Genomic DNA, 27,157 nt, shown 5'->3' on the forward strand with positions numbered 1-27,157 from the left:
ACTAATGTGTCAACACAATGAACACATTTTTAAGGCAATTAGGGTAATGTTAATCTATCTATCTATCTATCTATCTATCTATCTATCTATCTATCTATCTATCTATCTATCTATCTATCTATCTATCTATCTATCTATCTATCTATCTATCTATCTATCTATCTATCTATCCAGTGTCATAATTATATTTTATCATTTAATTACTTATTGTCATTAATGCATACCTGAATTAAGATATTTTGAGGCCTTTCAGTAAGGATTCATTTGGGATTCATTGTTGCCTCCTTTTAGTGGAGAAGACTCCTGTGTGCATTTTCTTTTAAAGTGCTCTGTTGGCACTGCTACACTAAGCCATTAAAAAAATTTAAACAAATATGAAGATGATAAAAACAAAGCTTTCTCGCTTTTTAATGCTGTAAATGGCAAATATGCTGTACTGTTTGATGAGGATGTGCCTGTGTCAGCACAGGGTTGTGTATTCTGTTGCTATTTCTTCCTTTAGTCATGCCTGTTGGCTCAGGTTTGCTAATATCTGTGTCCTCTATGTATTGATTCAATGCTATAAAGTCAAACTGCAGGAAAGGGGCTGGCTTTTCTTAAGTCAGCAGTTTCTGTTTCTCCTCACAGTCTTCTCTCAAGTATGCGGTTTAGTCAAAACCGTGGCGTGAATCCCCACATTAGCCGCTACTGTCTTGATGGTCATTTGGTACTAGGCCAAAATGATCTCTGTCAGTTCTTCCATTAACTGCAAATCATAAAACAGATATGATCTCCTCAAATTGACAAATGTTTTAGTCAGTTATAGTGCCATTCTTAATAATAAAAACTGGGAACCGATTGGATTAGATAAGAATGGTACGTTCCAACTTACATCCCACCTCATAAAAACCCTTTATAGCAGTTATTAGGTTCAGATATTCTTATACGATGTATAAACCTACGCTGGAAATATTGAACCTAGAATTCAAGATGTGTTAAACACTAGTGGTTATTCAGAGGATAAGAGGCATTTGACAGCTAGGCTCAGCACAGTGTCTATGATCCTGGATCCGTATCATCTTTTAGATTGTGATCAGAGTAGGATGTTGCAGAACATCCTATTTAGCCTTTTTTTTAGGTGTCACTACAACGACAGTTTTACACTCAAAGGTTCTTCAAGCGAAGAACCATTTTTGGTTCCACAAAGAACCTTTCAGTCAAAGGTTCTTTAAAGAACCATCTCGTCCTTACCTTTTTATAATCTGAAGAACCTTCTTTCACCACAAAGAACGAAGAAAGGTTCTTCGGATGTTAAAGATTCTTTATGGAACCTTTTAGACAAAAAGGTTATTCTATGGCTTAGTGAAGCACTTTTATTTTTAAGAGTGTATGTAGGTCGAAGGTCTATTTTTGAGTATTCATCCCCTTTTAACCCAATTTGCTTAGTGAAATTACAAGGCGCATCACTATGTGATAATTAAATTTGAGAAAGTTGTTTGGTGTTGGTTCTTCAGTTGTTTGTGGTGGTCCTTTCTGTGGGTCAGAATATCCACATCAAACATACTGTCATGGCAAATCCCATAATAATATAGAACCTCATTGTACACTCTTAGAAATAAAGATGCTTCAAAAGGTTCTTCACAGTGATGCCATAGAACAATCTCTTTTTACCTTTTTATAATCTGAAGAACCTTCTTTTGCCACAAAGAAACTTTTATGAAACAAAAAGATTTTAACGGTTCTTTATGGAATCATTTAGACAAAAAGGCTCTTCTGTGGCATCGCGAAGCACCTTTATTTTTAAGAGTGTAACTTACTTCTGTGGAACTCAAAAGAAGATAATGTTTCAACTGTTTTGGACCCCTTAATAAATGTCATTGTAACTTTCATTGTATGGGGTCCAAAATGTCACTTTTTATTACACAAAAAGACATTTTTCAAAATATCTTGAATTGTGTTCATTGGAAACAACATGAGAGCCAGCAAATGGTGACAGAATTTTCATTTTTATATGAACCAGTTCATATTATGCATATTCACATCCCAAATGACATGTACTTGTGGTCTTATTGTCTTGGTAGCTCAGTGTCTATGTTTAAGTGCACAAGACTGCAAAGCATCCCAATAGACATTTTAGGTTTTAGAAAGAGCTCAGGAGTGCCCCCTTTGTGCCCTCAATGTGTACTTTCTGATGCGGGCTCTGCTGCGTAATAGTCTATGCAGGATTAGGTCAGCAAAGTGGATTCGGAGGGGGACTGATTTAGGATAGGAAGGATCCTATGCAGCAGAGTTTTATCATGCTAGCTAGCAGTTAATATTTCAAATCTAACTTGTGTTATAATTGTAAGCGTATACATGTATGCCCTATAGACTTATGCTGTCCCATATAGGGCAGTATGATGAACCAGTCTAGAGAGTGATTAAACTAAGCCATTAATTACTGCTGACTTTTGAATCTCTTTCTGTCTCATTGTGGCATCCATAATGTTTTCTTCGCTGTTTTACCGGGCCCATTTTGTATGTTTATCTGGGGGCTGTTTGGGATGTCATAGCATGTGACACTTCTTTCAAAGAGCTTTTATTATTGCTAGCAGAGAAATGTTATTTGCTTCTGTCTTTCTGGAGCTCCTTGTCCCATGCCAAGATTGTTGTCATCCAGATTAGTGTGTAGTGTGTGATAATGTTAGTCATAGGCTATCTGAAGTGATCGTTTTGTTTTAGGAGTATGATCCACTGATGTCAAGAGCAGGCCATGGAGCATGACTTTAAAAGAACTATACAATCAGCATTCAGGCTTGTAGTGTATACACATATATTGTTTATAAATAAATTGTTTATGCCTGTCTGTAAGTATTCTTTTCTGGTACGGTATGTATTATGTAAGCCTACAGCATGCTCTGTTGTGTAGTCCTATTTGTGAGAAGTTATACAACACTCTCAGAATACAAGGTACACAAGCTGTCAGGATGGTACCTATTCAAAGGTGTCCATATTGGTATCTTAAAGGTACGTATCAATACCTAAAGTGTATTAATACCATATTAATACCTAAAAAGCACACAAATTTACTTTTTGAGAAGGTACTGCCTCAGTGACAGCTGTCATAGCTTTTTTCTGAGAGTGAAGTTAAGACTACATGGGTTTTATTTGAATCCCACCTGAGTTAGATTTAGATCACTGTCCTGCTACATCTCAAACTTAAATTCAAACTCAAACTACATCTCAAATTTTAGGGGATCATGTTGACATATTTCTCATAAAGTTCCTGTTCCCATGTTCAGCCTAGTATTTGAAAGCATCCATCTATTTTATTACCGCACTGCAGAAAAAAATGTAAAATCCATATTTTTGTTTTCCTATAAAAACTCTTGGAGAGTTTAGCAGGCTAATGTACATGACAATGTTAAAGTGTTTGGTCTTGGTGGAATCGATCTGCTATACTGCTGCTGCAGTCAGATCTATACAGGTGGAGCTGGGGAAGGTGGAGGATTCCTGAAGCGCACTGCAACTGCTACAACAAGCACTAGCCAAGTATTTGAATGTTGAACCGCAAACTCATTGGCTGCTGATACAAAAAGAACCAATCAGCTGTGCCACGTGATAATGATGTCATTTTGATGAGTTTGCCCTGTTAGACTTCGCCATCTAGAGTTTCATGACAGAACTTGGGATTTACACAAAATGTCTTTTTTTTTTGTCAGTAAAATACCTTAAGATCAGTTTTCTGATTTTAAACATCACTAAACGTACTTTTCTTTTTTACTTATTTAACTTATTTCATTTATTTACCACACTACAAAATAATAATAATATTTTTAATAATAGTATTTTTCTTCATCTGTATATTTTTTCTTTTTACAAAAATATCTAAACATCCTTAAAGCAACATGAATGTACATATTTTGTTTGATAATGTCTGTATTTTCAAGCTTTTTCTCAGTAAAATATGTTAACATACAACATAAAATTTAAGATAAATTTACTTGAAAAGCAAAATTGGGTAAGATATTAGATTTATTTATTTAATTTATCACTGCAAAGTAAAAATAATAATGTATAAATAAATAAATAATTATAATAATAATAAGTATTTTTGTCTTTTTTGCAGTAAAATACGCATCCTTGAAATAAGATAAAGATATATTTATTTAAGGAGCAAAATTGAGTAAGATATTAAGACATTTTAAAGACCAACCCTGATTAAATTTACTTAAAACAAGAAATAAAATGCCAATTTTACAGTATGCAAAATAAGCAGAATTCTTTATATATTCTCTAAAAACAAGTCTTAACATCTTACACAATTTTACTTCTCAAGTATATACTGGAAAACAAGACCAAAAATGATTAAGGAAATTATTTCCAGTGCAGTCACACAGCGCTAGCTATTTTTAGCCATTCTTGCCCCCAAGGTCCGGACGGTTGTTAGCGGTTGTCCTTTAGCTTGATAAAAAGCGAAGGTCCTGCATGAACGAGGAGCATGTTGTAGTCAGCAGTGGAGTGTTTTAGCAAGAAGGTCTTTGCTTGTGTGTCTGTCATAGCAGTGTTACCTCCTGTTCCCCTCCCCCATCATGTCATCAGCACCTTATTACTCTGTCTGGCAGGCAGCGCTCGGTGGGTGGGCAAGCTCCATCGCTATGGCAACTGCATCACTGCTCACTCCACTGCACCCATCTCTTCAGTTTCCGTGGCGACCGGCTCCCTTCATCTCAGAGCTCAACTGCCAACTTCACACCGACACATTTTATACAAAGCTCACCGTAATGACCCCATAAACAAGCATGTGTCAATGCATGCTGGGAAAGAGTGGGCGCAATGAGCAAGTGTCCTATTGTGTCGATTGCACCTGAAAATAAGTAGAGATACATTTGTTAACCTCTGATGCATAGAAAAGGACTGAATATTGATCACTGGCTAAAATGAGCTATAGAGTTATGACGCATAAAGCTTTGCATATTGCATAAAGGAGGGTCTGCCACACCTAACACAAACAAAGAATCCCACCGAGGTGTTGTTGGGATCCATAGGAAAAGCTCTAACTTAGCACAGCCCAAAATAATGCTCTAGTTTTCAGGCAGTGAGTATGACAGGACTCTGTCTAGACCATGAATCTCCGCTAGATACCTGAGATTACAGTGACATGCTGCTATCAGGTTATAATTATGAGCTAGATAAACTGCTTATTTTTTAATCTCTTGAGTTCAGTCTCTATGTTGCATCATCTTAAATTGGGTGGAAAATAAAGAGCTTCAGAAGCAAGAGGTTTGGAATGGGTGTGGATTGATGTTATGCGACTATAACAGAATCCTTGCCCCCAGTTGTCTGTTGGCATGTCAGTTAGATATTGCAAATCAATTAAATCACGTAATGCACAGTATATAGCTGTGACAATGTGGACAACAATACAGTAATGATGCTCACAAAAATCCTGGCAATGCTAGGAAATTTATGTTTGCGAGCTTACGGCTTTCAGGTTTTTAATACTGGTAACATCAGTATATGTATTTATTTTTGTATTATTGTCAGTAAAATACCTAAACATCCTTAAGATACATTTTTGTGAGAAGCAAAATTGGGTCAGATATTAAGATTTGTTTTAAGCATAAACATCTCTACATTTGCTTATTTAATTTTATTTTATTTAATGACATTAGAAAATTATAATAATAATTTTCTTAATCAGCATTTTTGTCTTTTTACAGTAAAAATATCTCAACATCCTTAACTCCACTTTAGGCTTATTTTGTTTTATGCTTATTTTCTATCCTTTTCTCAGTAAAATACCTAAAAATCCTTAAGATAAATTTACATTTAAATTTAAATTTGGTATGATATTAAATATATTAATAATCACACTTTATTTTAAGGTCCAATTCTCGCTATTAACAAACCATAAACGTCATAAACTATGGCTTTTGGCTCCTTAAACTACTAATTTGCTGCTTATTAATAGTTAGTCTTAGTTAAGTATAGGTATTGGGTAGGATTAAGGATGTAGAATATGGTCATGCAGAATATGTGCTTTATAAGTACTGTGACAAGTCGGCTGCCTCCCCCCCTTTCTATCATCACCACCCCGTCCCGTATTCGCCGCCCTTCACCAGGCTCCCGACGGGAGTGGGTGTGCGAGAGAGGAGGGGTGCTGGATAGCCACGGCTGGCGGCGTGTGATGAGGCGCACCTGATGTGAATGGAGCCTCATCACCGCCGCCGTTAAATGCCGAGCGCGCCTCTCCTCGGGAGACCGGTCTCTTCCCCGTGCATGCACGCTGGTGTCCTCGTGGGTCCAGAAAGGGTGCGTCGAGGAGGAGGACTGCCGCACCCGTGAGACGGCTAACGGGCCAGGATGCCGGGCCATCGAATCCCCCAGAAGCGCCGGGAACCCAGGAGTTGGAGAAGCCGCGCAAGAGACGCCGCCGCCACGGGGACACCAGATTCCCCGTTTATTTGGACACTTTTCCCCCTTTGGACACTTTATTTTACCTTTCATTGTTTAATAAAAACCTCTCCGATGCTCGACGCCACACCCACTGTGTCTGTCGTTTGCTCCTCCCGCCACAGTACTATAAACAGCCAAATGAGCCAATAGGTTATTAATAGGCATGCTAATAAGCAAATAGGTAATAATGAGAATTGGTCCCTATACTAAAGTGTTACCACATATTTATTTACGACAGAATCCTGGGTCTTTTGGCATGTCAGTTAAATATTGCAGATCAATTAAATCACATTGTAAATCACTGCGAGTACATGTAGCTGCAACAAGGCACTAATTATGCGCAGAATTTTTTTTTGACAATGCAAGAAAAGTTTTATGACATTGTAAGGCTTTTCAGGTTTTTAACTTTAAAAACACTTAATAAGCTGCTAGAATGAAGGTAATGGTGTTTACAAGTAGAGGAAAAATTAAATCTAGCCTATTGGTTTTAGATTAAACTATTTTAAGACCTGTTCAAAATGTTTTAAAAAAGCACACTTATGCGCTGTCCTTATGACCTTATGCATTCTTCAAAGTTCACCCAAAAAATGAAACCATCATGTTCTTCCAAACTTCTGGAGAACACAAAAGGAAATGTTTTGAAGAATGTTTGTAACCAAACCATTTAGGTTACCAAAAGGACAAAAAAAAAAAGAGACGTTCCCAAATTATCTTCTTTTATGCTCTACAGAAGAAAAAAAAGTAATATCATACATGAGGCTTAGTAAACGATAACAGAATTTTCATTTTTCTGGGTGTACTTTGCCTTTAGTCCCGTTTGTTGTAAGACTGAAATTATACCATCTTATTGGCCTGCATTAAAACCCTGCTTATTAAATGACCATTATGTATAGTACAATTCAGACATTAGGCTTCAGACACAATTATAGCATTACTGTCACATTTGGTCTGGCAGATTAAAGATGGATATAACATTTGAAAAGAGGCACCATGGACTGCCAGATCTGTGCACCTAGTTTCAGTCTGTTGCCATGGCCACCATGCTGTCATTTGGCCAGAATTTAATGTTTCTGAGAATTTGTGCAGAAAGGCCACAGAGACAGACATGGAAAGACATGCATTGCTCTGACAGTAGATGATGAAATTATTATTATTTTCTTCTTGTGACTCCTACTACTATGACTGCTTTCATAGTGAATTTATAACACATTTGAAATACAATTATTGTTAAATAAAAATAGATTAAAGGGAAAGAAGTTATGTTGAAGGCTGAGGGTACTCCAGGACAGGTCTGAGAACCACTGGAATAGGCTATGCATTTGTTGGAGTGTCCCTTTCAGATACAACATTTCTGGGAGGAGAGTATTTAAATGATTAATTCAAGGTGATTTACTAAGATTTACTGGTATTTGTGCCGTTATTTAACACCCAAAAAAGCATGTCTTAACCCACATTGCCCCTGTCTCATTAGTAGATTGCACACACGTGATTACGATCAGCTCTGCTTGTTTGCAACCCTATGCTAATTTGCACTGCTCTTGGTAGATTGTTGTGTTGGTCATAGTGGAAATGCAGAACTTTACACTCCCATTGGCACTTTTATGGGATTTCAGTCTCACACTAATTTGCCCTCTTTAGTAAATCTGGATAAAATTGTAAAGTTGACTTTTTATTGTTGTTTTGGAGTTTTAGGAATTATGTTGCAATGCCAACATAGTTGTTAGATAGATAGATAGATAGATAGATAGATAGATAGATAGATAGATAGATAGATAGATAGATAGATAGATAGATAGATAGATAGATAGATAGATAGATAGATAGATAGATAGATAGATAATTTAGAACATAAAACAGTTGTGGTTACCATTAACTTCCATTATATTGACAAACAAAGTCTTTAAAAAAATCTTCTTTTATGTTCCACAGAAGAAAGTAAGACATATCAGAATGACATGAGGGTGATCTATCCCTATAATCTCCTCTGCTCCCATGGTCTTATGGCATAACAAAGTATTCACTGGTTTACACTTCAGAATCTGAAGCAGATATTGTATTTTTGCCTGTTCTGTCACAAATAAAGAGTATTCAGACATTCTGCTCATTTGACTTCTTTTTGCATATAATGAAGCAGGGACATACACATATTTGGACATAAGCCTTCTGTCTCATTCTGCCGGCTGAATCCAGGCATATATTTGAACACACTCTTGTCTGTTTGTGTAATCATTTCTAATTGTGTTATCTCTGACTCAGCGCTGATTCAGAGTGATTCTAGATGTTACATCATCATAGGTCATGCCATTCAGTGGATGCTGAATTGTGGATCCTAAAACAATCAATGATAAACGGATTTATGCCTACTGTAAACCACTACCACCCATCCTATCTGCATGATTTTGACCCCACCTGATCTTCTTTCTCTCTCTGTTCATCCAGTGATGGAGTTGCTGTACTGGCGGAACCTGAAGCAGAGCGGGCTGGTATTTGGCAGTTTACTGCTACTGTTTTTCTCTCTGACGCAGTTCAGTGTGGTCAGCGTGGTGGCCTATCTGGCCCTGGCCACCCTCTCTGCGACCGTCAGCTTCAGAGTCTACAAGTCTGTGCTGCAGGCTGTGCAGAAAACTGATGAGGGACATCCCTTCAAGTAAGCCTGCTCTGTTTGCACAGACTGTGTGTGTCACTCGATCAGTTACTAACATTGTTTTATTGCGGATGCAGAGCTTATCTGGAGGTGGAGATGTCACTGTCCCATGATCAGATGCAGAAGTACGCAGAAAACGCCCAGTTTTATATCAACAGCACACTGAAAGAACTGCGCAGACTGTTTCTGGTGCAGGATCTGGTGGACTCACTAAAGGTGACCCTCTGTTCAATTTAATCTACACTGGGGTTATTCAGTTAGCTGACAAATTTTCCTTAAAATGATACCTAACAGGAAAGTTTAGAAATAATGGGAGGTGAGAAAGGAATTACATTAGGGTGGATTTGAATAGGTTGCTCATACATAGATACAGCACGCATGACAAAGCATTTGCACTACTTTCCTGCTGTACACTACTAAAGTTTGGAGTTGGTAAGATTTTTAAAATGTTTTTTTTTTTTAACGATCATCCAGTCTGCATTTATTTGATCAAAAATACAGTAAAAACAGTACAATTGTGAATTATTATAGTGTAATTTAAACCTAATTAATTAACATTTTATTTAAATGTTACATTTTAAAATTATTTAAAATGTGAATTTATTCCTGTGATTGCAAAGCTGACTTATCAGAATCATTACTACAGTCTTCAGTCACATGATCCTTCAGAAATCACTCTAATATGATGATTTGGTGCTGAAGTAATATTTTTAATTTTCTCTTATGTTGAAAACAGTTGTGCTGCTTAGGTTTATTATTGTGTGGAATACATTTTTGAATTCTTAGATAAATAGAAATTTCAAAAGAGCATGTTTTTATAACAATGTAAATGTATTTACAGTCACCTTTGATACATTTAAAGCATCCTTACTGAACATTAATTTCTTTTTTTTTTTAAACAAAAAATCTTACTGACCTCAAAATTTAGAATTTTAGAGTATCTATGCATTTCACGAATGTTCTTTGTAAATTTTAAGGTTGTCAGTTACAAAATTTGTATCAATAAGAAATGCATCATAAGTGTTGTTTACTAATTGGTGACCTATGAGCTACATAAACAATAATAGTAGTACATTAAGAATTAGTATAGCGCAGTTTAACACTTTATGGACTTCTACAATCCTATAGTTTAGCGATTAGTTTAGTTTGTCACAGTACTGGCACAGAAAAGCATCTTAAATCATATGACACCTGCATACAGTATTTGTGTGTATGAACTGCTGGTTGTGTTTGTTTGACTCAAGTTTGCAGTGCTGATGTGGTTGCTGACCTATGTGGGAGCCCTCTTCAATGGACTCACTCTTCTTATTATGGGTGAGCACCTTTTTTTGATTCCATATACACATGTGATTTGAATTATAGATGAATGGATGCTTTTTAAATGGCAGGCTACTGCAGTTACAGATTATGCACTCTTTTGTCCCGTTTTTTAACATTTACATTGCATCTTGCTTCAGTGGTGGTGTCCATGTTCTCGATGCCTGTGGTCTATGAGAAATACCAGGTCAGAGTGGCACCATTGTTACCATGACTACAGAATCATTTATAATTCATAAGCACTATGACTACAATGACTCACTTTTTAAATCTTTCTCTGTCTCTAGGCACAGATTGATCAGTATCTGGACCTAATAAGAACCCAAGTCAACTCTGTGGTAGGAAAGTAAGTACTCGTTTTAAGCATTTATTATTATAATATAATATAACATAATATGTATAATATAATATGAATGTGTGTTTTGATACAGGATCCAGGAGAAGATTCCTGGGGCCAAACGAAAGGCTGAATAGGCCCCACAGAGCCCCCTTTAGGAGGTTATGACCCCCTGAATGCCCCATTATTGGGAGAGCTGAAAGATGATCAAGGGTTCCTCTTTGTACACACACACACACACACACACAAACACACAGAAATCAGACACAAATAAACATCACTGGAACATGGTTCTACTTTGTACACATTGTGACATCTAGAGCAACGGCTGAGCTGTGCAGGAGAAGTCCCATCCTCGCCTTGTAACCATAGAGAAAAAAAAGAAAAAAAGCGTGCTGTCCCTCAAATCAGGATCTAGACAGAAGTACAACTACTCAATGAATTGTAGAAGTAACCTTGAAACATATAATTCAAATTTGGCAAAAAGACTAGATGTGATTTTTTTTTTTTTGTGTGTGATGTGTTGCTCATAAAGTGCATGAAGTCAAGAGTCTTAAGTGCTGATGAATTCTCTTTTTATCTTTTAAGTTTGTGTGCTTTCTCAGCTGTGCTGAAAATCTCTGTAGTATGTGAAGGATCTCTCCAGCTTTATTGCTCTCCAGTGACACTCTCTTCTTGGGAAAAAAAAAGCTTTTTTGTGTGTTGGGCGTTGGGTGGGGCTTTTCCTCTTCCATCATTATATCTGTGAACATAATTAACATAGCCGTCATTGTCAGCTAGACGCATGGATCATGAGGTTCATGATATCTGGGCACAAACGCAACTATTTAGCAATGTTCTGATTAGATATGGTCAGCTCACTCGTAGCATTACAGTATGTTTCTTTTTCGTAGGACTCCGCTACAGAGACTCATGCTTTTAGGTGCTGTCATTGATCTTTCTTTTTTTTTAAATGATACAAAACAAAAGAGAGGGAGGAGAAGGAAGCTTCAGTGAGTGATTGCCAGCTAGAATCTGTCAATATTTGTACTATGTTAAGTGTTGTTCATTCTTTTAGCCATTGACTCTTAACTATTTGCACTTAAGATGTACTCAATACTGAATGTGAAAATAAATGTTCTTAAATGTATTTCTTTATGGCTCATCTTTCATCTTTAAATATTGTCGTAACCAGTGATGCTATGCAGGGGTGCTATAACGAGTGGGAAGGTTAATACCATTGAATATTTTTGAAAGTCATCATTTAGAACAAAACTGCAAATTATCAAACTTAAACTGTTTTTATTAAATCATGTATTAACAACAATTAGCCTACACAACATGATCAAGCTTTGAACAATAGACTGGATTTTTGACTTTGATGAGCTGTAAGCTCTAATTATCAGAATTAAAACAAAAAAACTTTTGAAATGTTTTACTTTATATGTAATGAATCTAGAATATATGAAAGTTTAACTTTTTGAAATAAGTTACAAAAAAATAACTTTCACGATATTCAATTTTTTTTTAGATGCACTTATATGTATGTATGTATGTAAATATGTGTGTGTGTGTGTTTGTAAATTTGTATAATGACACAGATATGACAGGTATTACAAGGTGAAGGTGACTTTTCAGGACATTGTCCCATGTCCCCACTTTTCAAAACGCTTATACACCATACAGAGTTTTTTGGGGGAAGGTTGAAAGGCACAGTTTCCTGTGAGGGCTAAGTTTAGGTGTAGGGTTGGTGTAGGGCAGTAGCACATACAGTTTGTACAGTATAAAAACCATTACGCCTATGGGATGTCCCCACTTTTCACAAAAACAAACGTGTGTGTGGGGTGTGTGTGTGTAGCCTACAGTAACAATGATAAGAACTGTTTACTAGCATGACGGATTAAACATTTTACTTTATATAACTGGGAAAGATGTAGAGCAGAATATATAACTCTGAGGAAGTTGGGGAAAGCCTACCTTTTATTATTATTATTATTATGAACATTGTCAAACAATAAAAAGCAGTTACAGTACAAAAATACAAAATAATAATAATAAAAAGAAAATTAAATAAAAACAATTAAAACAAAAATAAATTACTAGATAGGGGTATAAAATAAAATAAAACACATTGCATTCAAAGGAAAATATTAAACAGCTTACAAATTTCAACAAGCCTTCTTATTACAAGAATTAGAAATACTCTCAAAGTAGTGCTATATTTCAGCAAGCAATTGTAGCCTACCTATCAGTGATGTTTGTGTTATATATGAATAATGAATCTCTTAAATTAGGACGCTGCCCATCTGTCAGCAGGCACTGTTGGGTGTACCCAGTGTACCTGTCTATTGTCCAAATGCAGTATCTTCGCCCCAGGAACAGTTGGGACGGACTTGGACAACAGCGCTGTTTCCGCTCGCAGGGATGACTTGCAACACACACACACACACACACACACACTCTCTCTCTCTCTCGCACACGTTTGCTTAGGTATCTACCTGGAGAAACTGCATAGACTTCAGTTGTTTTTATAAGCTAGTTATAAATACAGTCAGCTAACCCTAACAGAAAAGTTTCTGCATTTTTACAAAACAAAAAAAACCTTTGTCTCTGGAGAACAAAAACAGCTTATTAAACATAGATGACTATGAGGCTTTCTCTGATGAGCTGTTCAAGTCCTCTGCTGGTGAGACAGAGAACTGCGCCTCAGAGAGAGGAGAGAGAGGCGGTGTCGCACCCCAAAATACGGGCGAAACGGGAGGGAGGCAGGGAGGGTGGGGTAGGACCATTGTGAAGGGACAATAGGAAATTTGCTGACAGTGGGTGCGGTGCTCAGCATCCGAAGGGCTGGAAGTGAGTTGTGATCACCAAAACAGGAAATTATTGCTCCACTATGTGTTCTTTATTTGTAAACAATGTTCAAATTTGATAAAAACCTCTTAAAGGTTGCCATGTCATCAGATGATATCACATTTCAGTGTCTATACACTAGTTTTATGAAGCCAGACTGAAATTTAAGTTGTTTCATTTCATATAGTCTATTATTCTGCAAAAAGTGATTTTCTTATGTAGCATTTTTGTCTTGTTTTCCTGTAGGCTACACGTAGGCTTTTAACTGAACCTATACTTGACAAGCAAAATGACATAAGATATGAAATCTTGTTTTCTCAGACATTTATCAAAATTAGGCCAGTTCAGAAAAATAAAAATTGTCTTATTTGTTAGAACAAGTTTATTATTCTGACTTGGCTGATCCACCCCTGTCTTAAAAGGCCTGTCGTAATTACTGAGCATAGCTGTCCACATGCATTATCGTAAAACAATCTGCCTTTTTCAAGTAATTTCGTACCGTTAGAGCACTGGAAACAAACAGAAGCATTATTAGAAGTCAGTGTATCATCAGAATGACTTTGAAAGTAATAGTTGAAGGTAAAAATCTTTAAAACAGTTGCTTTAAGCAAGTACTCACTTAATTTGTATACAGATCTATCGGAAAGCAAGACTTCCTATATGTCACACCATTTTTCTTTTCAAGTAAATGTCTAGCCTATATATTTAACAATGTTTAGATACTGGAACTGAAAAACCAGAAAAGTTCATTTTGCAGTGCTGCTGTATTTCTGGGCAAACTAGCCTACTTTAGCATACATTCAGTCAGTAATCAGTCTTCTCATCTGAGCTCTTGGAGATAAACAGCAGTTATGTCCCACATTAGTAGGCTACAGCACTCTTTGATGTGAAACATGGATCTTTTCAATATTAGTAAAAGCATGTCAGGAGCCATTTATACATGACCTCCAACTCAGTGTTGCCCCAAATGGGTCTATAGCTCATTCATTTGAGAAACATTGAAGCCACAAGATGTTAAATGCTCTATAGATGCACACAACTGAGAAGTGAAAAGGCTGAGTAAGGGGTGCCCTCTGCTGCCAAATATGTGAAAATAATATTTTTTTGTTAATAATGAAAAATCAAAGTGTGGTTTGGCCTTAATTTCTAAATCATTTCAAAATGCAGTTCGGTGAAAAGGTCTATTTTTCATGATACATTCAACTACATGCTTTCTGAGAGTTAACTAGATGTCAGACTGACTAATTAAAGTACTGAAATTCCATGTTTTTTTTTTTTTTACTTATTTATTTTTAATTCTTCACCAAGCTTGCATTTATTTGATTACAAACACAGTAAAAATAGTAATATTGTGATTTAAAAATTTGTTTAAAAAATGTTTTTTCTATTTTAATACATTTTAAAATTTAATTTATTCCTGTGATGGCAAATCAAAATTTTCAACAGCCATTACTCCACTCTTCAGTGTCACATGGCCCTTCAGAAATCATTCTAATATGATGATTGTCTGCTCAAGAAGCATTACTATAAGCTGAATCAAAGTATTAATAAAAAGCTGACCCCAAACTAACCCCTTTATGCATGTTAAATTGCTTTAATTAACATCTTCTATTATATTGTAAAAATGCAGTTTGGTGAAAAGGTTTTATATATATATATATATATATATATATATATATATATATATATATATATATATAATACATTGAGCTACATGCTTTCAAAGAATTAACCAAATCTCAAGTCGACAAATAAAAGGTGAAATTCCTTGCGGCCTTTGGAGCTACTCTATTTGGTAAATAAATAAGTTATTCGTGTTTATTTTGTTTCCATGTCTCTAAAATCTTAAGACCTTTCTCTCACCTTGCTCACACTCAGTGACGTTCAGCAAGATGGCCTTGAGGTGCCTGTCTGTATGTTGGGAACTCACTCAAAGGTCAAGTGTGCCCTCACAAACACAAACTACCAAAAGCCCAACATGACTGACCAATATCTCCTTGTCAAATACACCTCAAGACAAGGTGAAAAAGCCAACAGTGCCCAAAACTATTTTAATCTAGCAGAGTCAGAGTACAGTATTTAACATTTGCTTGTAACTGTGAAAACCCCCACAAGTGACTGTCAATACCACATAATGCAAAATTTATATTTTGGTTATAGTTTTAATTAGGTTCAGAACTGTTTTTGAACAGAAATGGCTAGAGAAAGGTAGAAATAAAGGGCTGTTCAAAAAACTTTGAAGGGAAATAGACTTTTGAAGAATGTTGGGCATAATGGTTAGTAATCATAAAAGAGCCAGCGGAGATGTCAGAGATAAAACTCTTAATGCACACTCTTACCTCTCTGTTCACCTGAGGACATGCGGCTGTCAGTTAGTCAGACAGGCCTAATGGATTCACTCTGTCTGTCTCACTCACTCACACACACACACACACATACACTCCCTCTGGCTCTCTCTCTCTAACAGACCACTGCCCAATCCAATAGCAATAAGAATAGATTTGGTTTCTTTTGTGCCTTTCACAAACTAAAGGATCTCAAAACGCATAAGAATACAATAAATCGTCCATAGGCTTACTCATAAAGCCTGATACACAAATGTCTAAGGCCTCCAAATGATCAACTTGATCAAAAGTTTGCTGAAAAACCTGTTGTACAAAATGTACATGCCTTCTGATAGTTTCTGTTTTTTAGCAATTAAAAGGCCTTTTAGTATCATTCTAAAAACATCTTCAGGTTGTGGCTGATGTGTCTTTCTGCTGTGCAGTCTTTAGTGATTTTTTTATATTTTTTATATTGTTAATATGAACATTTACTGGACCAAAGCAGGTTTACTTGATTATCCATACTTTTTTTTTTTTTATATATATCATGTTAAAATGAGGAATCTTTAGAGGAACCTTAATACATCTCTCAAACATCATTGTATTGCATTGCATTATATGTTTTGTGTTCCACAATTAAAATCAAAACAACGCTTTGATAAAAATAAACAAAGCATTTAAATAATTTGATTAGTTTAGGCCTCTGAATAAAATGTTGGTGGTTTTTTCCCTTCTGCGTGAGCTCCATATTCTCACTATATCATACTATATGGACCATAAAAGGCTGATTTATCAAATATGATATTCAAAAATGATTTTCAAAATTGTATTAAAAAAAATGTTTTAAAATTGTATTAAAATCTTACTATTATTTCATATATCGGGCTTTACAGGGATTTTAAATAGTAATTAGAATTTGTAGTATGTGTGATGATTGGGAGTCACTAGTGAAGCACAGTACTAACCTTTACTAACTTTTTTTTTTTATCTTATGCCTTGCAGTAATGCAGAGTAATTCTCTAAACATCTTGTAACATCTAAAGCCCTTTAGAAAACCTGTAGAAGTGAGTTTAGATTCCTACTACCGAGAATGAAGAAGTTATAGTTCACTGAAAAATATTATATAATATGTCCTTTCTCTGATCTAAATGTTTCAATAAGACATCATTTCATGTTTTTGATATCCATCCAACTTTTACCTAATATCCTAATTAACTAACAAAAGCCAGGTCTTTCATAATTTCATCCTTTAGGAAATGACACCATTTTGGAGGGAAAACAAGAGCACAAACATAGAAAACGTTAGCAATTAATTCATATTGGTATTGGCTCACTGTAAAACAATCAGTCTGTTTGATAAAATAATGTAAACCTGCATGCCGGACACCCTTTCTCTTTTGTGAAAGTCAAGCTATAATTATTCAATTTTAAGTGTCTGAGCTTGACCAAACACTCTCAGAAATAAAGGTACAAAAGCTGTCACTGGGGCGGTACCTTTTCAAAGGTACAGTTTTGTACCTTTTAGGTACTAATATGTACACTTTCATTTCTAATATGTACCTTTAAGGTGCCAATATGTACCCTTTATGTACAGACGTGTACCTTTTGAAAAGGTATGCCCCCAGTGACAGCTTTTGTACCTTTTTTTCTTAGAGTGCAGCATATTTTTTATGTCGTTGAGTTCAAAAGGTACTGCATAAGAGGAAAGACTCAGTTACAGCATCTAAGCGTGATCTAATGAGTTTCGGCATTACTGATGCTGAGAGAGAGACAGATGCAGGGCAGACACTATTACGGCAATGACAGAAAGAAGTTTTGATGATACAGTTATTGTGAAACAGAGAGTGGAGCCAGTGATCAAATCCAGCTTGTGTTTGGTGGATGACAACTAAATTGCGATGAAAGAAGAGACTCGCTGCTATCGTTCACATGTTAAATAGTTGTAATTAATATTTATGTTACATTGTGGTTTGTAGATGCATGTTTGAGGTGTTTTCGCTGCAATAATTCTTGAAGTAAAGACAATTTAAAAAAATATAAAAGAATATAAAGCCCCTCTTTATGTAAGCATGCACACTGACCTCTGGTGTATCGATGTGTGCACACCAGCCACGTCCCAAATCATCACTGTCCCTGAACAGGCGCCCTGCCAGTGGCAATGACATCACCCACCTCAAAACACAGACTGACACTCACAATTAGCCTCGTTCTATGTGGGTATGTGTGACAGGGCTGCTACATTCACTCCGTCTGACGACTTGAGACTGACTGCAGTGATGGCCTGAATCACCTCTGGGTACAGAGGGTTTTTAGAGAGGGCAGTGAAAGGTCCTGTGCCATTTCCAGCAAATTTCTTTCTCCATTTGTACAAAAGGAACATACACATTTCACAATTAAAGATGGGAATTGTTCAAAAAGGGCCGCAAATATGACTGAAATTAGTTTTGTGTTTGAAAGTTCACATACAGCAAGTTCCCAGCTATTCCAAATCTCTGCCCAAGTGTTTTGTTGCTAGACAGAGGAACAAAGTGAACTGAAGAAAGACTGTGTGTCCTACACTCCTTGAAAATAATACAACATGACACGGTAGACAGAAATAATTGGACATCAGGTGATGTCATGTCTTAATGTCTGAGTCTGCAGTAGGGGAATAACTGGACAATGATCTGATGTGAAGTGTTTTGCCGACATGGTCTACCTTTTCATACTCAGGCTGTGAGGAAGAGATACAAATTGCATTGCAACTCACACATATGTACACATGCACACATCTTAGGAATGGGAAAGGAAGTATAACAAGCAACACAATTTGTAGCAATGTAGGATGACCTCAAGAAAGTGTTTTAGGGAGAGTTTTCTCTGCTATATTCCCCTACTAAAATAAAAATAAACTAATAAATGATATACTGTCACACTATCACACTGTCTGGACTTTCTGTTTACACTGTCTTCACCGTCTCATTAGTTGTCATGGTTATTGATTTGATTTTGTCATTCTGTTCAGTTGTGTCTTGTTAATTATCCTCATTTGGTCTGTGTATTTAAGTTCCTGTCTGTTCAGTTTGAGTTGGTTGGGCCTTAAACGTTAATATTTTGTGTGTCAGTAGCCTACCCTTCCTTGGAATTACCTATCTGTGAATTTATTAAAGACTGTTTATCTTCATCTTTGTCTTTGTGCGTGTTCATCGACACAGTAAGTGTGACATATATAATTTTTTATCAATTTAAAATATATTTTTTAATAAATTAAATTTCATAATTATAACTGCCATACTTATCATTATTATTATTGTGATGATGATTTCTCTTCCATATCCCCCCATATATATATATATATATATATATATATATATATATAAAAATTTGAACAAATAAAAAAAATTCTGACTTTAGTTTTGTGAAACTATACCACATAAATTACCTGCACAAAACAAAAACAGCAGACAGGCTGAATGAGAATACAAATTTACTCTCTGCCAGCAGGTGGCGCTTATGGAACAGCGGCGATATGGTGTTTTCTTAGTTGCTGCTGTAAAGAAAGCAGTGCTTATGAACTCCGCTTTAATATGCATTATACACTGGCAAGATGAAAAGAAAATGCTATCCAATCTTAGACAGTCAATTCCCCTCAGACATACATTCCTATGAACCCCCAATTGTATCTCGATACATTTAACATCTCAACCGATTTCAATCGTCACATATTTGTATTCAACTGGCATGGGGTGCATCGTTACATCCCTAATATATTATTTTATAACACTGGAATAATTTCTCATATGCATTTTCAAAGCACTTTTGATATTTTATTTAAATATGCAAAAGTTAGAATGACTGTGGTTATACATGCTGCCAACAATGTTGCTTATGTTTTATATTTTTCAGTTTGCACTACTTTAGTATTACACATGTAATCTAGATGTGTTTTGGGATTATGGCATGTTCATAGGGCAGGTGGCATGGCCAGCAGTCTGGTGCTTTACCCTGACCTGACCCAGAACCAGAACCAGGTGCTGGGCTGCGATTATGAGTCTCAGAAGACCATCCAGCCTGCAGCCTTCCCAGAGGCCTCCATATGGACACCAACTGCAATCTGTGACAAACACTAATGAGCAAAATCACTTTTCATCCACATAAACATGAACCATGATTGTACCAAATATAGTTCATATAGTGCAGGTTAATATGTATATTTATTGTCTTATTAAGATTTTCATGGTGCTGGATATTTTTTTGTTGCAAAGAAATCATATACAATCATGTAGGCTATTCCAGTCAAATGTGAAGTGTAACACAGACACACACACACACACACCCAAGACTTTGTTTTTAGTAGATACAAAGGATCTCTAAGACCATAAACAGTGGTTTATTTTTACAATTACCTTCTCAGACTGAATACATGATTGTATTAATTCGATAAATCCATGATTTAGAATCCATGATGTGAGAATCGTTATCTTCCACCCAAGAATACAGGCTTATTCATGTGCGTGTCACATTGTTGAGCAGACCAGGAACTCTCATTTTGTTCCCTTGTATACTGACATAATTCCCCTTGGCACTGGGTCACATTACATGCTGACACAGGGTGCATTTTTCAGATAATTTTACTCCGACTGCCACACTGCATTAAGCATTTTACTTTGGAAAACAAGAACCCCAGACTGATTTACCCTAGGCAGGTTTTGAGGCATGAAATTCAAGCTGAATAAAAAACTGTAGGATGTGTGACAGAGTATTGAAAGATGGGAAGCAGGATGCATACTTCAAACCGTATCTGTCAGTGTTTGTGTTGAGTGTTATTTCTGTTATATGAGCTGAAATGGTGTGTGTGTGTGTGTGTGTGTGTGTTAATGCATGTTTGAGGGCATGCGAGTCAGAGTGGGCTGGGTTATCAGAGCAGAGAGACAGAAGGCAATTTGCAGTGAACAGGGGAGAATTTCACATTCTTCATCTCAACTTTAGCCGTCGCAGTCATACGCACATAGCTGTGTGTCACTGGCACATACTCTCTCTTCTTTCTTTCTTTGCTTTTCCTCTGATTCAGCTCGATTGTCATTCTTCTTGTTCAAACACCTAGTTTCTCTTACTGTCTTCTGCCAGAATTGTTATTTCTTTAGGTTGCTTTATTTGTATCCTTTCATTCTATATCTGACAGTCTGGCTTCATTTACATATTTTATTTGCATAACTTAATGTAATTTGGCGGTACCAGATGGAGTCAAAGCATCATGGACCTCAACCTCTAAGACCCACAAGGTAAAAATCTCCTTTTTTTTGTATTTTTCTTCATTTCTGTTGCCAAACTTTACCCATATGCTTTGTGGTGAATCATTTCCTGTAAATTCTGCACCATCCATCACCTTTCTGTCTGTCTCCTCCTGTTTCTATTTTCAATTTGCCTGGCTTTTTGTCCTCTTCTGTACCTCTCCATTCAATCTTATGTCTTTCTCAAAGCACCATTTCTATCTATCTCTGTCCATTTTAACATTTTTCGTTTAATTTAGGTCTAATGTTTTGAAACATTTTAACTGGTAAAAGCTGTTTGTTGGCCGGTCCAAGGTAATTAACTGGGACAAGATGGTGATTAGCTGGTCATTATCTAGGCTGACCATCTTGGAACACCAACAATCCATCTACAGTTGGTCAAACAAACGTGGTTTTGGAACAAGATCGGAACAAGTCGGCTAACCTTATACTTTTTTCTAGCCTTACCAGCTTGAAACCATGCAGCTACCATTTTCCTAAACACAACCAGCAGCTTAGTTTGTTTTTTATTTATTTATTTTCAGCATGGCATGGTTTGAAATTTGCCTGCAATGTCAAGTGCTTTGTAATACTATGCTAAATTGATGTGAAGTGCATTTTATGCCTGACCGTCAAATAGGTTAGCTTGTTTTTAGCATGGCTCTTCAAACAGAAGTGCTCTCTAAGGCTTTCTCAACATGACTCAGTTGTTTATCACTGCTTATTTACATAATTATCCATCATAATCAAATTTATATGTGTTGGTTGACAAATAAAACAAAACTGTCCTGCGGATGCTAGCATTAGCTTGAATGGGGGGGGGGGGGGGGGGGGGGGGGTGTACATTGCTGAATTAACTTAACTGCCAGTTCAGGATGGACTACAGTACACAGCTTGATGTAATATAGTCTGAAAGACTGTCTACTGAAGACCAAGCTCTTTATGAACAGTCACAGTTAATTTAGGATGATGATATAAAGAAGAAAGTCACTTTGGCATAGAGCGTTTTATCCACGTGTTACACCAACACACTTTCTTATTGCCCCTACATTACAGTTCAGCCATGCCTTATGTAGGTTGGCCCCACACAAATGGATGTGGAGGGCCAGGTCGGATGTTGCTACGTGAGGTGCTTTGGCAGCTGGAACAAAGAGTACTTCAGATTCAAGAGAAGGAGTTCCAGTACTGCATTTCCCGTGGCATTCTGGGATACCGTCACCCCCCAGCATACCCAAGCCTGCTTGCCCTTATACCTGCCTCTGAACACCGCCAGCTAGAGCGCCTCTGTGGCCGCATCCCACCCTCACACACTGCCATTGTACTTTCCAGGTAAAACAAGATCTCGCTCTCTTGCCTTGCTTGCTTCAATTTCTAGGTATTCTTCAAATGTTCTTAAAATGCTCTAAAATGGTCTTTAAATGCTCAAAAAAAAAAATCACATATAGCTACAATATAAAAATCCAAAACAATATATAGATATCTCCTTTAAAGGAACACACCACTTTTTTTGAAAATAGGCTCATTTTCCAACTCCCCAAGAGTTAAACAGTTGAGTTTTACCGTTTTTGAATCCATTCAGCCGATCTCCGGGTCTGGCGGTAGCACTTTTAGCGCAGCTTAGCATTGATCATTGAATCTGATTAGACCGTTAGCATCTTGCTCAAAGATGACCAAAGAGTTTCAATATTTTTCCTATTTAAAACTTGACTCTTCTGTAGTTACATCATGTACTAAGATTGACGGAAAATTAAAAGTTGAGATTTTCTAGGCCGATATGGCTAGGAACTATACTCTCATTCCGGCGCAATAATCAAGGAACAAATTAAAAGATAAGGGAACAAATTCTTAATCTGTGGCCACAGTATCTTGTTTTTATTTGTTTATTTATTCATGTCATGCAGGGCTCTATACAAAAGCAGTACTCACTCGCAATTATGCTGTTGATCTACATATCAGCACAACTGTGATTACTGTGCTCCTGTGATATTACTTTATTATTTTACTATTTTTTTTATTGTGCTCCATCAAGGCTTCATGATCTTTTGGCCCACAATGACATCCCTCCCTGGGAACTGGTGGGTGTCTTCAAGCAAGTTCTTAGAGACTTCCTGAGGAGACAGGAAGACGGCGTGCAGAGACGTTCAGCGCCTTCAGCTCCATCAACAATTCCTAGTCCACCTACAGAGAGTAATGACAGAAATTGCATTGTTGGAAATGCATCTAGTTCTTTATCAGAGGAGTCAGGGAAGCACAGGGAGGAAATTCCTACTATTTCTAGTTATGTGGATAAACATTTGCGTGCCGCCTGCCCCTACTCCATCCACAGAGATTGGAGTCTGCCCTTTTGCCATCCTTTTGCTTATGAGACCTACAGCACCACATTGTGAGACACTTAACTGTAGACTTTCAACATGTTCTCATTATGTTTTGGCAAATTGGTGGCTAATTTATATGAATTTGTAGTCTCATTTCTCATTTATATGTTTTTGTATGATCTGCTTGCATTTGGCTGATTGTTAGGTTTAGGGGTGGACCTTAACGTAAAGCCTTTTAAATTTACCCAAAAATCATACATTTTCATACAAATCGCATCCTACAAATTCATATGAAATCGCCACCTCTTAAAGGAACACTCCCCTTTTTTGAAAATAGGCTCATTATACAACTCCCCAAGAGTTAAACAGTTGAGTTTTACCGTTTTTTAATCCATTCAGAATCGGATTTTCCCAAAAAAGTGGAGTGTTCCTTTAAATAACTGTTTCCTCATGAGAAAAGTCCATGCAACTATGTCTTCCCTGTTTGCAAATTCCCTAGGTCTCAGATCTTCACACAAATCTACACTTGCATTGAAAAATCAAATCCTGTGCTCAAGTTTCAGTAAATTAGACTGATCAAAAGTGATTAATATGATAATGTATGTGATGTTAAAATTTTGAAGATGAGCCATATCTTTTCAGAATCAATCAAAAAGATGGGGGGGGGGGGGGGGGGGGGGTTATATGACATACTTTTTCAGCATCATAATAATTATTTAAAATAAATAGTTTATAATTATATAAATATATTATAATTATTATTATTTAAATTGTGTCTATTTATAGTTAGACTACTGTTTGTGGTTTTATATTTCTTTTTTGCCATTTTTGGAGCTTGGTCATTATGAATAGTTGACAAGAGCATATTCATTCTTAAAAAAAATTAAAAATAAATAAATACTTGTATGGACAAAATAAAGCATCAAAACGCACATAGGTATGGCATGAGGGTGAGTAAATAATTTCAGAATTTTCATTCTGATCATTTAATGTTATTAGAATTATTGCATTAATATTGTTATCTAACTTTAGATCTGCCTTTGTATTTATGTGCATTTGTTTCTAATTACAATAACACCTTTTATTTGTGCTGTAGCTTTCCAGGGTCTACAGCTAATGATCAAACTGAAAGTAGCACACACACATAAGCACATACACCCAGAGCAGTCAACCCAGATATCCAACCTAATCTGTCATTTTTTTCAGAGTTATATTTCTGGATTACAGAGCAGAGATTATCCTGAGGGGAGAAGATTGCACCACTGCCTTTGCTCATCAGTGGTCCTGCTTGCTGCATGTACCCATGAACTACCTACAGTTGCACTCTCACCTCTCCAATGCATTTTAGATCACAGTTGCTATCTTTTCTTGTCTTTTATCATATAGTGACAGAACTGTGTTTGTCATGTAGCACGGACTGAAGGTGGCAGACAAAGTACAGCTTTGGTAGTTGTTCACAGTGAGGGCTGTTCATAAAGCTATCTCACAGTAGTGTTAAACAGGGAAAAAGCAACATGTGACAATTACTCTTGACGGCTGAATAAGTGTTGGGTCAGACAAAGTGAAATTCTCTTCTAGAGTGGACGCTGTGTTTATTACCACAAAAACCTGCAGATGCAAAATAAATATAGTATATTGCATAAATATCATCTTATTATATTTTCTGCATATACTTTTGTTGTTGCCTCTTCTACAGTGAAAAAAGAGAGAAAAGATACTGATACTTTTGTGTAACATGATTCATTTGATCTTTTTGCTTCTGTGGACCCTGCTTTATTGTTATCCTCATGTCCATTGTCAGTAAAATATCTGCACAATTAAATTTTAATAAAACTTAATTTGTATTTTATAGTTATCATTTCTCACACCAGTGTTGCCAAGTCAACTTTTATGAGATACTATTTTTCTTGTTTTTCAGACAAGGTTGAGATCTATCTATCTATCTATCTATCTATCTATCTATCTATCTATCTATCTATCTATCTATCTATCTATCTATCTATCTATCTATCTATCTATCTATCTATCTATCTATCTATCTATCTATCTATCTATCTATCTATCTATCTATCTATCTATCTATCTATCTATCTATCTATCGATTGTGTGGTGCTAACATTTTTATCATTTAATTTAATTAAATTTTCATCCAATTTAAAATCCCATTTTAAGTCTGTCTAAAGAAGACACAATGAGGACAACGAAAAGTCTAAGCGTTACAAAAATACATTTTTTTTTCACACACGGACGTTTATTTTGGTGCCGGTGCTTTTAATTACAAAGCGGAAATCCAAAGAGATCTTCCGCTGTCTCCCCTACTGAGCTCGCGCTGAACAGTGACCTTCTCCGAGTGGTCCAGTGCACTTATATACTAGAGGTGAGTATGTTTTCTTTTAATAAATGTATATGTTTTCACTTGGCATATTTTAAATAAGCACTGACCATTTCAAGAAGATTCCCTGTCGTTTAAAACGTTATTTGTTTCGGTTATTGGACTATATATGAATATGACAAGGCCTTGCTGAGCGCCTTAAATTCATCAACATTGGTTAATGGCTCAAGCTTGATACTTGAATGGTACACATGAATCGCGGAATATTTTTCATAATCTCTGCGATAATTTTGTTTCTATATTAGACGGTGAAAAGAGCTGTTGTTCCTTTTGCCATTCAAGTGACGCGTTATCTTTAAACTGAACTGAGCGTGGCATGAACTCGTTTTATACTGACAGTGAAATATTGAGTGTTTTTGGCCTTTTTGTCACCATCTTAATGACTCCGTATATTAAAATCGCTAATTTTTCTCGAGCTGGTCTATGCATATATGATTAATGTCCTTGAAAGTTCTGTTTGTGTCGTGTTACTTTATGGGTCATTCTTATAACGTGTCTCTTATAACATTTGCACGTTCAAACATATGCATGATAATATATGTTATATGTTTTTGAAGCCTTTTTGACAAATGTTCATGCATCTTTTTTTTTTTTAATTACTAGATGGCAGGTGGTGCATTCGCTGGCTGGTGGACTAAGGTGGCCCCCTACTACACCAAAGCATACCAGGAGATGTGGGTTGGTGTAGGAATCATGACTTTAATGTACTACAAACTTTCATATGGAGGTGAGAGGTCTAGTTTGTTGAAGAGCTCTTTAGTAGTGTGCATGCTGTCAAAATGTCTTAAACCCTTATTTATTTTATTTACATTTATGCATTTAGCAGACGCTTTTATCCAAAGCGACTTACATTGCATTCAAGTTACAGTTTTTACATTTTATCAGCTCTTTTATAGTTCATATTATAACAATGTACTTCGTAAACATTGCTTTTGTCATTCAATTATTAATTTGTACATTCGTATGTGTCTTCTAAGCATAGCGCATGTTCATAGACAGTTTTGTTACACAATATTTTTAGAAACTTCTAGTGTCCTGTTCAAAGTAACAGACTTGATTTTAAGAGCTTCTTAATGTTTTTATTAAATATTAACAATAATATTGCTGTTTTGCAGGAAAGAAGAAAGCAGTGCAGTCAAGTAAGTATAAGCAGGGTTTTTTTTTACATAGGTGAAAAATGTCTAGGAGAGAGACTTTCAAACTTTGCATGGGAGTTTTAGGTGTTAGGTGGAAAAAAAAGCTTAGAGAAGGTTAAAAAATGTAAAAGTAAATCATAAATAATAGATGTATAAGTATTATAGTGAGAAGTAAGAATTTTAGAAACAATATTTTC

The 27,157-nt window shown here is 36.1% G+C and overlaps 2 protein-coding genes across 4 annotated transcripts in view; both read left to right on the forward strand.

Moving 5' to 3' along the window:
* The window catches only part of rtn1b (reticulon 1b), a 31,830-nt gene extending 19,987 nt beyond the window's left edge, over positions 1–11,843 (forward strand). For both annotated transcript variants that reach the window (XM_079376296.1, XM_079376297.1), the window contains 6 exons: positions 8,857–9,064; positions 9,139–9,277; positions 10,306–10,375; positions 10,519–10,565; positions 10,666–10,724; positions 10,810–11,843. In XM_079376296.1, the coding sequence (XP_079232422.1) occupies positions 8,857–9,064; positions 9,139–9,277; positions 10,306–10,375; positions 10,519–10,565; positions 10,666–10,724; positions 10,810–10,852 (566 nt within the window). In that variant the 3' untranslated portion in view covers positions 10,853–11,843. The remainder of the gene's footprint in view (positions 1–8,856; positions 9,065–9,138; positions 9,278–10,305; positions 10,376–10,518; positions 10,566–10,665; positions 10,725–10,809) is intronic.
* An 8,763-nt stretch (positions 11,844–20,606) lies between these two features.
* On the forward strand, positions 20,607–25,275 carry LOC306843720 (protein RD3-like; the record flags this gene model as incomplete). Of its 2 annotated transcripts, XM_079375359.1 has the most annotated exons (4): positions 20,607–21,129; positions 22,174–22,446; positions 23,147–23,500; positions 24,639–25,275. In XM_079375359.1, the coding sequence occupies 4 exons, from the start codon at positions 21,086–21,088 to the stop codon at positions 24,778–24,780; spliced, it is 813 nt and encodes a 270-aa protein (XP_079231485.1). The 2 variants fall into 2 exon arrangements, with proteins under 2 accessions (XP_079231485.1, XP_079231486.1); XM_079375360.1 differs by lacking the exon at positions 24,639–25,275 and having other exon boundaries at positions 21,086–21,129; positions 23,147–23,504.
* Positions 25,276–27,157: the final 1,882 nt, after the last annotated feature.

Source organism: Barbus barbus, assembly GCF_936440315.1.
Source record: "Barbus barbus genome assembly, chromosome: 24".
NCBI classification, from domain to species: domain Eukaryota; kingdom Metazoa; phylum Chordata; class Actinopteri; order Cypriniformes; family Cyprinidae; genus Barbus; species Barbus barbus.